This window comes from Cynara cardunculus, assembly GCF_001531365.2.
Source record: "Cynara cardunculus var. scolymus isolate 2C chromosome LG 10, CcrdV1, whole genome shotgun sequence".
NCBI classification, from domain to species: Eukaryota; Viridiplantae; Streptophyta; class Magnoliopsida; order Asterales; family Asteraceae; genus Cynara; species Cynara cardunculus.
This window is the reverse complement of record NC_037537.1, coordinates 21,898,011-21,911,351: the sequence shown is the minus strand read 5'-3', so window position 1 is coordinate 21,911,351 and position 13,341 is coordinate 21,898,011. Positions and strand designations below refer to the sequence as shown.

Genomic DNA, 13,341 nt, shown 5'->3' with positions numbered 1-13,341 from the left:
TACAATGCTATAATAAAGAAATTTATGAAAGTAGATTGCTATTTTATGCATTTTGCCCTTTTCTTTTTGAAGAATTTAACTTTTTATTTTTCTATTTTCAAGAAAATTATAAAGAATGCCCTAATTTTGTTTTGCAAGCACAATAACTTGTGTTCTGATCATCAAAAGTCCTGCCTCTAACCATAAGGGTAGTGCCTGATTGGTTTGAGTTTGGTTTCAAAGGTCAAAAGTACTAGAAGGTCCCAAGTTCAAATTCAAAGAGAAATAAAAATCCCCTTGAGGCCACGGAGGTTCAAATGCGGTGACTCCGGACTATCTGCAAAACAGGTGGTTGCCCTGGGATTAGTCGGCTCGCATAACGGGTTGGATATCCAGGTTAATAAAAAACATCCTGCCTCTATATATGCTACCACTCCTTCCATACCAACTTTTGAGTAATTACTTTTTCTCTTAAAAAACAAGAAAAATAAAATTTCAATAAATCTAAGAAAAATAAAATTTCAATAAATGAATAGAGATGTTACCTTAGACACATATTATTTGTGAATGGATACTAAATTAAACCAGACGAAACCAAACCGATCCAGTATATCCTACTTGAAAGCAGGGTATTAGGAAGTAGGATGTATGCACACGTGGTTTCAACTCCAAAGGATAGAACGACTGTTTACGTGAAGACTGCATCGTGAAAAGTTATCAGTCTTTTTTGTAATTGTGGGTGTTTGGGCCAACAGGGGTGGAACACGGGTCTTGTAACCCAGGGGGCGAAACGAATAACACACTTTTTGGTTTCCAAATGTACTTGTTCTATTTTCTTTAGAAAGTACAACTTTAGTGCTTAAGTTTATAGGACCAAATTATAAAGTGTCCTATCTAAAAGTGTTACAATAGATTTATAGGACGATTTTCGGTGTTTCAACAAATTTTTAGGATGCTTTTAAAATAAAGTGTCGTATTAACTATTTTACATGACACTTTTCAAATAATGTCCTATAAAGCAACTAATACGACACTTTATTTTAGAAGTGTCTTAGAAACTTATTAAGACATTCAAGATGTAAGATCCCACATTTGTAGGAGAAGGGAACTAAGGTTGTCTTATAAGATACCGGAATACCTTCTCTATCAAACGCGTTTTAGAACCGTGAGTTCAGGTGTGGACAAAGCAGACAATATCTAATATGGTTGCCTGAGATGTTACACAAAAGCGCCCTGTAAACGTGTAACACTTTTAGATAGAACATTTTTTTGCTTGGTTCTATAAATTTAAGTCCTATAAAACATTTGATTATGACGCTTAGACATTTTAGGCTTCCTATAAACGTAAAGTTGTTGTAGTGACTATATATCTCATAATGTAATCGTTTCATAATAATCACATTTAGCCTTAATTGTAATATTTAACCCTAATCAAGGCTCCCCATAGCCCCTTAAGCCATTTGCCCGTGGGCCAGCTTGCGCTCACCTTGACTAATCTAATGGGCTTTAAGGAGACTCGAACCGAAGACCTAAAAGTATTGTTGTTTTGAATATAAAGAAATATGGTTGATTGAGTTTAAAACGGTTGTGCAGGTTGAGAACGAGTATCTTCCTTTGTATAGCAACTACGGCATCGGGCTTACTACTTGGAGTCCGCTTGCGTCTGGAGTTCTGACCGGAAAGTACAATTCAGGGGTTCCATCCGACAGTCGATTTGCTTTGGAGAACTACAAGGTTTCAACCTCTTTACTTAACTAACTTTTTCAAAATCCATATATTTACGTGTCTATAATATGACGCCCCTTTTAAAACACTGACCGGATTTTACTCCACATTGTGCATATTAATAGCATCTCCAACAGATTCTCCAAATTTCTCCAAAGCGGACAATCACAATTCAAAATCTCTAGGAAACATTTCACTCAACTTCATTTGCTTCTCCATTTTGAAGATTACAACATTGATTATATTATTAAAATATTTCATACATTTAATAAAATATTCGTTCTCTCTCCTAAACATTTAATTTCAAAGTTTCTTATTAATATGATATATATATATATATATATATATATATATATATATATAGAGGAACGATCAAATGAAAACCACTCCAATTTGTAAAAACCGTAAAAACTACTCTCATCCATCGTTAATCTTATAAAAAATTTTCATGAAATTGTTAATCTTGTGAAATTGTTTCATATAATACTTTTTTTGATGAAGTTGTTTCATATGTGGTTATGAAATTATTTCATATACTAAATGAAATTTTAATGAAACTGTTTCATGTATTTCTCTAAAATTAAAATAATGAAGATGATAATATCCATGATTAACACCCTCCACAATAAAAATGGTTAATCAACCTCTCATAATTATAAAAAAAGGAACAAAATGAAAAATTATGATTGGTTGAATGAGGTTTTCACGGTTTTTACAAATTAAGTGGTTTTTATTTGAACTCACCCATATATAGATATATATAGGGGCCTAATCAAATGAGAACTGATTAGTTTGTGGTAACTATGAGGTCCAATCTCAACCACAAATCAACGGATAAATTAGGAAATTAATAATTATGGTAATTTGAGTTAAAAGTATAATTAGAGGGCATATTAGGTATTTTTTAAAAACTCCTCTCTCCGACCTCCAATCTCCGGGCTCCGGTGAAATTGGTATCACAGTATATTACAATGGGTACACATTGTGTATCTTTGTTTTTAAGGTTTGAGTTGGTATCATAGTTGGTATCGCAATGGTATCACAGTATATCACAATGGGTATCACATTATGTATCTTTGTGATTACTTGGTACCTGCCGGATTAATGTTCACCGGAGGCCGGAGATTGGAGGTCGAAGAGAGGAGAGAAGAGTTTTTTAAAAATACCTAAAATGCCCTCTAATTATAATTTTAACTCAAACTACCATAATTATTAATTTCCTAATTTATCCGTTGATTTGTGGTTGAGATTGGATCTCACAATTACCACAAACTAATCAGTTCTCCCTTGAATGAGCCCCTATATATATATATATATATAGAGAGAGAGAGAGAGAGAGAGAGGGGAAGGTTCAAACAAGAACGCTAACTATTTAAGGAAACAAGAAAAAGGTCGTTAATGTGCAACATCACATGTGATTTTACATTAACATAAAAAAAAAATGGAAGTTGATGACTTTTGAACCCGTATGGTTTTGTATGTGAATATATATATATATATATATAAGAGTGTGTGTGTGTGTGTGAGAATCATGTATGATTTTGTACGTGAATCATATATGGTTTTGTATATTAACGACCTTTTTCTTGTTTTTTTAAATAGTTGGCGTTCTCGTGAACTTGTCAAAGGTGAGAACTGTCGATTAAAATAAATGTGAATTATAGAACATGAACACGTGTGAAACCCCAATATCAATATTGCATCATGATCAATTGTGATATTTTCAAATTTGTAACTCCCAATTAATTATTTGGGAGTTACATAAATGACAAATTACTTAAATACCCTTGTATTTAATATATGAGTTACATTTGAACCAAAAGAAAAGATGGAATATGATTGGTTGAGCTTGGTTAACATAGTTAACACAAAAAAATTGGTTAGTATTTGAACCAAGCTCTCTCTATATATATATATATTTTTTTTTTTCCCCTCATGGCAAGCATTTTTCGGGAGTTCTCCAAATTTGAAAATTTTCACACCCTCTCTTGCATTTCTTCATTTTAAATGGAGAAAGGTTTTGAAGAATCTGTTGAATCACGCTCAAAATCTCCATTTTGAAGAATTTGTTGGATATTAGCGTCGTCTATGTGGCAGTTGTTGATTGGGGGAGTGATTGCAGAATCTGGCAAGCAGATCATTGATTGAAGATGTGCTGAAGAAAGTTAAGAACCTAAAACCAATTGCAGATGAACTAAACATCCCCTTATCTCAGCTTGCAATTGCTTGGTGTGCTGCAAACCCTAATGTTTCATCAGTTATTACTGGTGCTACAAAGGAGTATCAGGTCACATTCATCACCTTCTCTTTCTTCTTTTTCATACTTTCCAATTCTACCCTTACTTATGAGATAGATAAATTCATTACTCCCTCTATTAGTAAGGGTAAAGATGTAATAATTACACATATCTAAAACCGTGTCTCTTTTTCATTGTGGACTATCTTGGTACGGAAGAAAGTAATATTTATATGCAGCAAATACTCACGCTTTGAACTCTGGGCTCTACCAATAACCCGGATACGGTTGAGCCAACGACCGTCAGTTTTTGCATCGAGTTTTTTCTTCGATTGTGTAAATAATCGTCTTTTGGGTTGCCAGATTCAAGAGAACATGAAGGCCATCAAAGTCATTCCAAAGCTAACACCTGATGTGATGGAGAAGATTGATGCCGTTGTCCAAAGCAAACAGAAGCGGCCAGAATCATATAGGTGAACAAACAACAAAACGCACACACACACACACACAACTTTCGTACACATTTTAGCTTCCTGTTGGAGATCGTTACAATAAGAGTTGCATCAAACCTTGTATTATGTAGTCGACCTCATGTTGTTGAGGCTTTTATATCCAATGGGAATGTGGTATATCGAGTGTTTCACAGTTTGCTCTATAATGATTAAAACATTCGTGAAAATCGAACAAAACGGGAGTGATTCAGTTTGGCTCGTGTCAAAATGAATCACATGCTTATTAATTTACTCTTCTAGGGGGAGACTCAAATTAGAACCGTAAGTATTTTGAGAATTTAGGAACTAACTATTCTTGAATTATTATTTTTCTGTTAACCTAGATATCCAACCCGCTATGCGAGCCGACTACTCCCACGGCGACCACCTGTTTTGCAGATAGCCCGGAGTCATAGCATTTAAACCTCCGTGCCGTGGCCACAAGGGGATTTTTATTCCTCCTTGGATTTGAACATGGGACCTCTTGGTGCTTTTGACCTTTGGAGCTAAGCTCAAACAAATCAGTCACCACCCTTGTGGTTAACTATTTTTGAATTATTCATGATGAATATCATGCAAATGCATGGACACTTTTAAGTCATTCACCATGAATGATTCATAATATAATCGGTTCTCAAATTCTCAAAATATTTACAATTCTCGTTACAACCTTCCCAATTAAGTTTTGAAATTTTGAAATTTCAGATTGAAGCAAAACCAGTTGTAGTTCTCTACCATATATAAAATTTCTTAGAATGATATATATATATATATATATACACACACATATACATATATACTTTACATATATATATATATAACACATTTGAGCTACAAAACTTTGAGTGCTATAAAACACTAGCAATGACACACCCTTTGTTGCTGTTGCTGTTGTTTCTATCTATTTTAATTTACATCTCATCTTTTTGCCTGATTTTGTTTCTTTGACATAACCTGGAACTTGTTTGTTATCTCGGTGAACGAAGGCCTGGCTGCTGGATCATACGACCAGCACTCTTCCATCAACGCCTTCAATCTGCGATCACAACGTTCTGGGATCGGTGGCCGCAGTGTATTGCTCATAATCCCACCTTCATAAACATCAAAAATCCGTTAGAAACATGGTTACGGAACGATTTTTTTTTGGCTTTTTTCTCAAGTCCGATTGTTAGTTTGCAATGAAATTTTGCAAGAACCATCAGAAAACCAGAATGCCCATCAACAGGTTTTATGCTATGCGAGTTTTTATAGTAGACCAACAATAAAACAATTGATAACTTCAGGGCCATGTGAGCGTTTGTCCGAGTGTTAACTTTAGGGCTTATGGGAATTAGTCGAAGTGAGTGTAAGTTGACCCAACGGTTTAAAAGAAATTGACAAGGAAACCAGTTCCTTGTTTTTTTTATGAAAGAAACCACAAAGGGTGGTAGCATGATAGATAAATACAAAGGGATGATAAAATCAACCCGGGTTTGAATCCTGTCATCTACATATGCGCTTGTGGCCACATGGAGATCTATCTCAGGGTTATAGGGCAAGCCTGCAGTTCGGATTTGCCCTGAGATTAGTACAGAGGAGGACCCAAACTTCTTTTCAAATGGTGGTACAATTTGACCAATTTTTTTTCTTCACAATATTAGTATAGATCTATTAGTTGGTTCCTTGTCATTAAATAGAAGAGATCCATGTTCGAGTCCGATCTACATATATTTTTAAAAAACACAAGAGGTATATGTTAAAGAACACTAAAATTTAAGCTAAAAATTAACAAATTTGACGATTGTTGGACTCATGGCCTTTTGTACAAAGGCAGGAGCATTTACCATCTTAGTTATTAATGTCTTGTGCCAACATTTCAATTTTAAAAGCTATATGATGGCACCCTTCATAAACGTAATTTTCCCCCCTTACGAAGAAACCATGATGCACTGCCACCATATCATTCCATGTGGGTCCACCCTCGGATTAGTCTGAGCCAAGCTTGGGATCACCCATTTCCAAAAAAAAGAAAAAGAAAGCCAAGGTATAACAAGTCCTGATGTTGGTAAATCCAGATGGTTAACTGAGATATGGTTCAGAAACATGAGAGCTTACCAATGATGGCACCACAATGCATGTCTGCATAAGGCTCCTCCCCGGTCAAAATTTCCCACATTGAAATACCAAATGAGAATACATCAACCTGGTACATCCACAATCAAGATAGAAATAACAAAAATGGGTATAAAAGAGAAACAACAATAATGCAGATAGATATAACCGTTTCGGTCATGGGAAACTCTCCAGAATTAGATGCGCGGAATTTAGGCCTTACTTTCTCAGAAACCCGAGTACTGCTACCGCTCAGAAGCTCTGGAGCCATCCAAGGAAGTGTTCCCCGTACACCACCCGAAACAAATGTGTTGCGTTTAATTCTTGATAAACCAAAGTCACCAACCTGAAATCCAGATCCCAGTGACACCCTATTAGAACCAGAGAGCAAATGTGTATAATAACATGCCTTTTTGTCCTAAGCTAGTAGGGTTTAGATGTTTATATAACAATAGCATTCATAGGGACAGGTTCCATTAGGAACCTAAAATTGACTAGGAACCCGGGAACGGCCCACAACGTGACACGTGGTATATTCATCAGGAATATGGATGTGTTATTCATCATGAATGTGTGATTCGTGATTAATAACACTTCCATATTCATCATTAATGTGTTATTCATGATGGTATTCATCATTAATGGTATTCATCCTGCAGAGGAACACGTGGCACACAGTAGGCCGTCCTGGGTTCCTAATCAATTTTGGGTTCCTAAGAGAACTTCCCTCTGCATGTATATATCCAAAGTTAGCTGATAGATTTTGGTTCTAATTACCTTGCATACGGGTCGCTGAGGATCTCCCAAATTGACGAGCAAGTTTTCACATTTTAAATCAAAATGAACAATGTTTTTCAAATGCAGGTACTCCATGCCAATTGCAGCGTCTTGCATAATTATGAGCCTCTTTCGCCGATCAAGTGATCTGCAAGATATTTCCTTATATCCATCTTCTTTTGAGTGAGTCATGAGGGAAGAGGATAATAAGTTGATCAACTAAACTAACCTATCTTTTCTCAACAGAACATGCCTAAGTGACCCATTAGCCATATATTCAGTAACAGTGGATAGTGTTCCCCCAGGGCCATCTGGTACCACTCCATATAATGCCACCACATTTGGATGGTGAAGTCTTGATAGGATCTGAGCTTCTCTCCAAAAGTCTTTAGTCTGTCAAAACAATCAAGGATATAATTCCTTAAAGTTTTATCTCTCACAATACAGGTAGATTCTCAAACTCATATGAGTTTCTTAAATACATGGCAAAAGCAGAGGCGGACCCAGCAAATATTTTAAGTGATGACACAATCTGACTATAATAAAATCTATAGAAATGTTTCACAAAATTAGTATAGATCTGTTGGTTGATTTCTTGTCCCTGCACAAAAAGAACCTGTGTTCGAGTCCGTCTTCAAATATTTTCTAAAACACAAATGGTATATAAAAAACACCAAAGTTAAAGCTGAAAACTAAGAAATTTGACAGAAATGGGACTCAAAACCAGGCCTTTTGTAGAAAGGTAGCAATATTTACCAACTCCACCGTTAAAGATTTGTGGAAATAGTTTGGTTAAAAAATATAAGGCACCCAACAAAACAATACGTGGCACCCTTCAGAAATGTAATTTTTTCCATTATAACGGAACCATGAAGCGGGTATGCTCCTATGTAGGTCCACCACTGGCAAAAGATAGGCCAATATGTAGCAAAATACAACGTAGTCTGCTTTTGATCCTATTCAGTTAGTGTAGCAACGTTCAATTGTTCCTACTTCGTACCCATTTTGACCTGTAACCAACAACTTTTGTAACCATCAATGACGTGGAAAAATGAGTATGAAATAAGAAAAATTGAAAGTTTGTTACACTGGTTGAGAAAAAAAATTGGTGTTACACTAAATAGGAACCAAGACAAACTTCTTTATATTTTGATGCGTATTTGCCTCAAAAAATATGGTGAATTTTGATGAAGACAAGGAAGAGATGAAATTGATTTTTTTACTTGCAACAATGACTTACCAATCGCTCTTGCTCTGATTTTTTCCCCGAGAAACAGCTTTTTTTAATCCTCTTGATAGCAACATCCGTTCCCCTCCATTTGCCATGATAAACAGTTCCAAATGTGCCAGATCCTAATTCACGAAGTTCTTCAAGATCAGAGTTCCGTATGATCTGCATATTTGAAACAGAATGTTGGTTAGGATAAGCTAAAGTTTTAGCTCTTATAATGGAAAATTTTGCAAGGGAGGTAAGACGGAATCAATTGTAACAATTTGCAGAATTGGTATGATGACCTTTCACATGCAACATTATGATAGCATCATTTATTCTTCTGAAATTGAAGATGACCAAGTTTCCAGTCAAGGAGTCGAGTAAAAGCAATAGTGTGAGATTTTATATATCTTTGGGGTCTCTATAAGCATTCAAGTCATCATTCCATGTTATAATATCCAGGCTGATTAGCAATGAAGAGTGACGCTTGATCCAAATGATGGAGGTTGATTTCAGCAGGCTAAGAATTAAGATGTGTTCTAAATCTTAATCACACTAATATAATGTGCTGCACCCTATTGGATATGTATACAGGACTAATTTACTTGTTAAGTTATATGGCTATTTAATGTCAAATTGAAATGAAAGGATAGTCTACTAGCGTCTAAAGTAGCACCTTGCCAGATATTGCATCAGCCAAGCTCTCATTGCCTCTCACACTTTTTCACAAATCAGGGGTCTTCACGGAAACAACCGCTTAACTCTTTGGGATAGAGGATAGGTCGTACATTTAACCCCGGACACCACTGGAGGCTTGTTTGGTTTGGTGTAGTGTACTGGAAGAGGTTTATTCTCTCTTGCTTCATATTCAAGAAGGAAAAAGCTAAGCAGTATTATGCGTAATGAATGCTTTCATCTCTTGTCAATGTAAGAGAAACTGGATGTATGAACAGAAGAGGCAAAATTTAAATCATAGATTTACCATTTTTAGTAGCATGCTTAATCATGTTTGTTAGAATAGGTGCCTTTATATGTAATAAGATGATAGGTCATTCTCGGAAAGTTTTGAAGGCATGATGTTATGCACATTTATGGCCTTAGATGATAAAGAGGAATCCATTTGTCAAACTAAAAAGCAAAATCAATTATAACTGAAAGCATAGTCCAGATGATTTAGAGAGGGAAACCAAAAAGATTTTTACCAAATGATACCAACCCACCAAGCAACAAACTGTGGGGGCTTGGTATTTGCAGATCAGAAGAGAAAGGGACGGTCCCTACCCCTTGGAGTACAGGCAAGGTTTGCCTACATCCTACCCGCAAACCTTACCTCTACTCTACATGAGATTTACTGGGTTAGTTTAGTTAGATTTTTTTAAGAAAAAGGGATGGGAAAACATGTTTTACGTACTTCTGTCTGCTAGTAGAATACAGCATGTAGTCCAGGGTTGCCTGGCCACATTCGTCGAGATGTCATGATGAAAATGTTGTTCAGGGTCCAAATTTTATAGGAAAATAATCTTTCAAGCTCCATATGCATGTCCAGAATTAATAATAGGGATGGACAAAAAAAATATGTATATGTTAAATGGGACCTTAATATCTAGTGATGCATAAGCTAGTACCAAGAATGGAAAGAAATTTGCAAAGTAACTCGCATATTGCCTCCTTAGTAACCATTTAACCAATCATGGGTGACGTTGGTCCACAAGATATGCCTATTTTTTAAAGTGCAAGGTCTTTTAGATATTAGGCCTATGGTTGAAAAAAAATTCATTATTGTGCTTGTATATCAATTCCGCGCTTCGTGTGTGGAGAGAGCATAAATTACAGTACCTGCAGACCATACATCCCTGCTTCCATTTGAGCTATTCTTGAACCACTGATGTGTTCGCCCTTAACACCCTTGTCATCTTCAACATCCTAAAAAGGGTAATTAATCAAATCTACCAAAGAAATTACTAATTAACATGAATTTCTATAAATCGTTTGACTGTTACCTTGCTATCGGATTGAGCAACACCCTCATTTTGTTTGTCGCTAGGGGTTAAAACTCCATCACTAGGTTCATCTTCAGTATATGGCATAACTGCTTCTGATGAGGGGATATCTGGTGGCAGATGATCAGTTATACCGTCAACAAGAAGAGGGAATTCCGGCATATCAGCATCATTCTTATCATCTGAGATTTGCGATGGGCTCCTGTCACTAACATTATCTACAGAGCTCTTAACACGAGAAACATCACCTCTAATGGCAGTAGGGATGGCTGGACTTATAATCACCAAATCATTGATAAGGGGGCCATTTTCATTCAAATTTGAGCTCAAAATGCAGTCACTCTCAGTAGATGCAGTTACAAGGACATGGTTTTCAGAATACACGTCTGCTCTGCCCATTTCTTGAGACGAATCATAGTGCAGTCCAGAAGATAAATTGAAGATCGCGTTACTACTTGGTGTCCTAACAATATAATGATGCTCACCTGAAGTGGTAGCTGACGATACAATGTACTGATTTTGATCTGGATCCCTACCCGAATTTAAGTTTGAATTGTTCTTTGCCATCCACGTTATGTTATCTTGACTCCATTCTGCATACTGCTTGTCAAGGTCAGAAGTTGCAATAGTTGGAAGATTGTCACTTCCAGATGTTCGAGTGTTCTCCTTTATTGCCTCCTGTTGATGCACAAAGAAAGGGGGGGTTTCTAGTTTGCTATGCATTGACGGAACCACATCTTGTTGAAGAGGGTAGTTATCTGCGTCTTTAGAGAGCCATAGCAAGTAAGATAAGACCTTTGAGGTATTGTTTAGGGGCCGTTTACCATCACAACTTGGGTAAGAGGTTTGGTCTAGGTAAAAGCCGACTGAAAATGGTTGTTTACCAAGTGTTTTGTAGTAAGTGCTTACCGATAAAAACAATCTGGTAAGCACTGTCTGACTCGGTCAGCACCTCGGTCAGTAAGAAGTGGAGGTAAACAGCATCATCTCTTACAAGGTAAAAAGCTCTTACCCAGTAAGAGAATCAGAACCGAGTAAACAGCCCCTAAATGAGAAATTGGGGTCATAAAACGTACCCGATTTATCTTGAGAGAACACAAACTGTTTTGACTGAATTGCAGATTCATTATGCACAGGCCTCTGAACGTCCATATCACCTTGACCATGGGGATGTCGGAAGGAAGACACATTGCCTGCTGTTACACTGTTGAGAGGATGATTGGCATGATAGCTGGTGGCATCAAGATGATAGGGGTTATCGTATGCTGGTGGGTCCACACGATCTCTGTACACTATCAGTTGTGGATTCAGTGGATCTTTAAGCTGAACTGGCATGTGAGGTGCAGGAGCCTGCATATATGATGACATCATATTAACGGGACTCTGAATCATCTGAGTTGGATTTATGAGCTTCATGTTCAGATTTAATGAGCTGCCTCCAGCATCCATTGGTTGAGCAGAATTAGGCGTATATCTTTGAGAACTTGGACTAGATTCCACTGTTCTGCCCAGCAGATTCTCCTTACTGGAGTTCTTTCGAAGACATGGTTCATTCATGCCATTTACAGCAACCACATACTGATAGCTCTTATCAGTCTGATGAATAGACCTTGAATCATCAGAACATGGACTCTCAGGATCGTTTAAAGGTATAAGAAATATCCGTAGTCTTTGAGACCCTCTTTCCAGTTCGTGATATTCCTCTATCATATGCTGAAGATCCTCACCAGAACATACCGATATCAGAGCATCAAGATCCTCACCAGGAAGCTGGTACTTGATTGTATGAGGCTGGTTGCAAATGGCACTAGTTTTCTTCATGAGTTCTTGATAACTAAGAGTTTTCCTAATAGATATGATCCGTGTCTCCCCTCCCACATATCTAAGCTTCCCATCACTTGGTCTTGGCAATATTTTCCCACTAAAGCTACATAGAAATTTCATTTTCCCACAAAAAGAACCATCTGGGATTCCTGAAACATGACCGTAATGTTGGTATGAGCGCGGAGAACCTGATTTGTATTGTGGTGAAGTAGAATAAAAACCAAGTTGGTGATTATAGGTTTCATCTGTATCTGTCAATGGTTGTTGATGCTGCTGATATTCCCTTGGAGTATAATCCTTATAGTGACATCTGCTTGATGAATCAGAATATGCATGTTTCTCTGCTTGAACTGGAATTCCGTTGCCAGACCAAAAACCTGAAGAACCGGTTCTGTTTTCAGGATCTCCTTTGCTAATCCCACAACCAGCACGATCATCATAAACAAGTTGCTGGTTTGGATTGAAATGAAAGCCTATTCTCCTCTGTTGGTGTTGATCTGTAAGATTTTCTGTGGAACTTCGTGTAGATGCACCATGGTTTTGAGGATATTCTAGCGGGCAATCTTCAAGAACCTCTAATAGATTTCTAGGGGACCGACGCTCTTTAGAAACCTTTTGAGGACAATCTTCACCGGTGTTTGCTTTTCTTCTAGGTGTGCGGTCTCTTATAAACTCTGGAGAAAACTCTTCACCTGTTTGAATAGATAGATTGCGTATACGAGAATCTATATCACTTCCGTTCCTTGTTAGACCATTCTCTAATTGTGCTCCTGCAGTATCCGGAACTTCACTTGTCATTTTCTCAACTGAAAATTGTCAAATTGAAGATATAAAGATTACTTAGCAGCGCAATAGCATTATTGTCTCTTCCAAAGATGCACGCTTTAAAGGCTTGATATTCTGGAACAAGAAATCACAACAGCGTTGAGGCAGGAAAAATCTCAATTGAAACGGGCCTTGAATATGTTACAGTTGCAACTTACACTATAACTTATCATAGATAGA

At 36.9% G+C, this 13,341-nt stretch overlaps 2 protein-coding genes across 2 annotated transcripts in view; one reads left to right on the top strand and one right to left on the bottom strand.

Moving 5' to 3' along the window:
• Positions 1-4,614, top strand: part of LOC112519379 (probable voltage-gated potassium channel subunit beta) — a 7,397-nt gene extending 2,783 nt beyond the window's left edge. The window contains exons 2-4 of the mRNA XM_025127459.1: positions 1,573-1,713; positions 3,827-3,991; positions 4,304-4,614. Of these exons, the coding sequence (XP_024983227.1) occupies positions 1,573-1,713; positions 3,827-3,991; positions 4,304-4,417 (420 nt within the window). The 3' untranslated portion in view covers positions 4,418-4,614. The remainder of the gene's footprint in view (positions 1-1,572; positions 1,714-3,826; positions 3,992-4,303) is intronic.
• Positions 4,615-5,294: 680 nt separating this feature from the next.
• On the bottom strand, positions 5,295-13,134 carry LOC112520119. Its single transcript, XM_025128420.1, has 9 exons — positions 11,589-13,134; positions 10,513-11,459; positions 10,349-10,435; positions 8,540-8,692; positions 7,529-7,692; positions 7,300-7,447; positions 6,746-6,868; positions 6,526-6,613; positions 5,295-5,522 (listed from the first exon to the last, which is right to left on the bottom strand). The coding sequence occupies exons 1-9, from the start codon at positions 13,132-13,134 to the stop codon at positions 5,350-5,352; spliced, it is 3,429 nt and encodes a 1,142-aa protein (XP_024984188.1). The 3' UTR covers positions 5,295-5,349.
• Positions 13,135-13,341: the final 207 nt, after the last annotated feature.

Bases quoted from the DNA above. Each gene is read 5' to 3' on its own strand.
- LOC112520119 (XM_025128420.1), bottom strand. From the start codon at position 13,134: ATGACAAGTGAAGTTCCGGATACTGCAGGAGCACAATTAGAGAATGGT. The intron at 11,460-11,588 runs GTACGTTTTATG...GACCGAGGTGCT, and splicing joins GTTCTCTCAAGATAAATCGG to GACCGAGTCAGACAGTGCTT. The intron at 10,436-10,512 runs GTAACAGTCAAA...TACCCTTTTTAG, and splicing joins TTGCTCAATCCGATAGCAAG to GATGTTGAAGATGACAAGGG.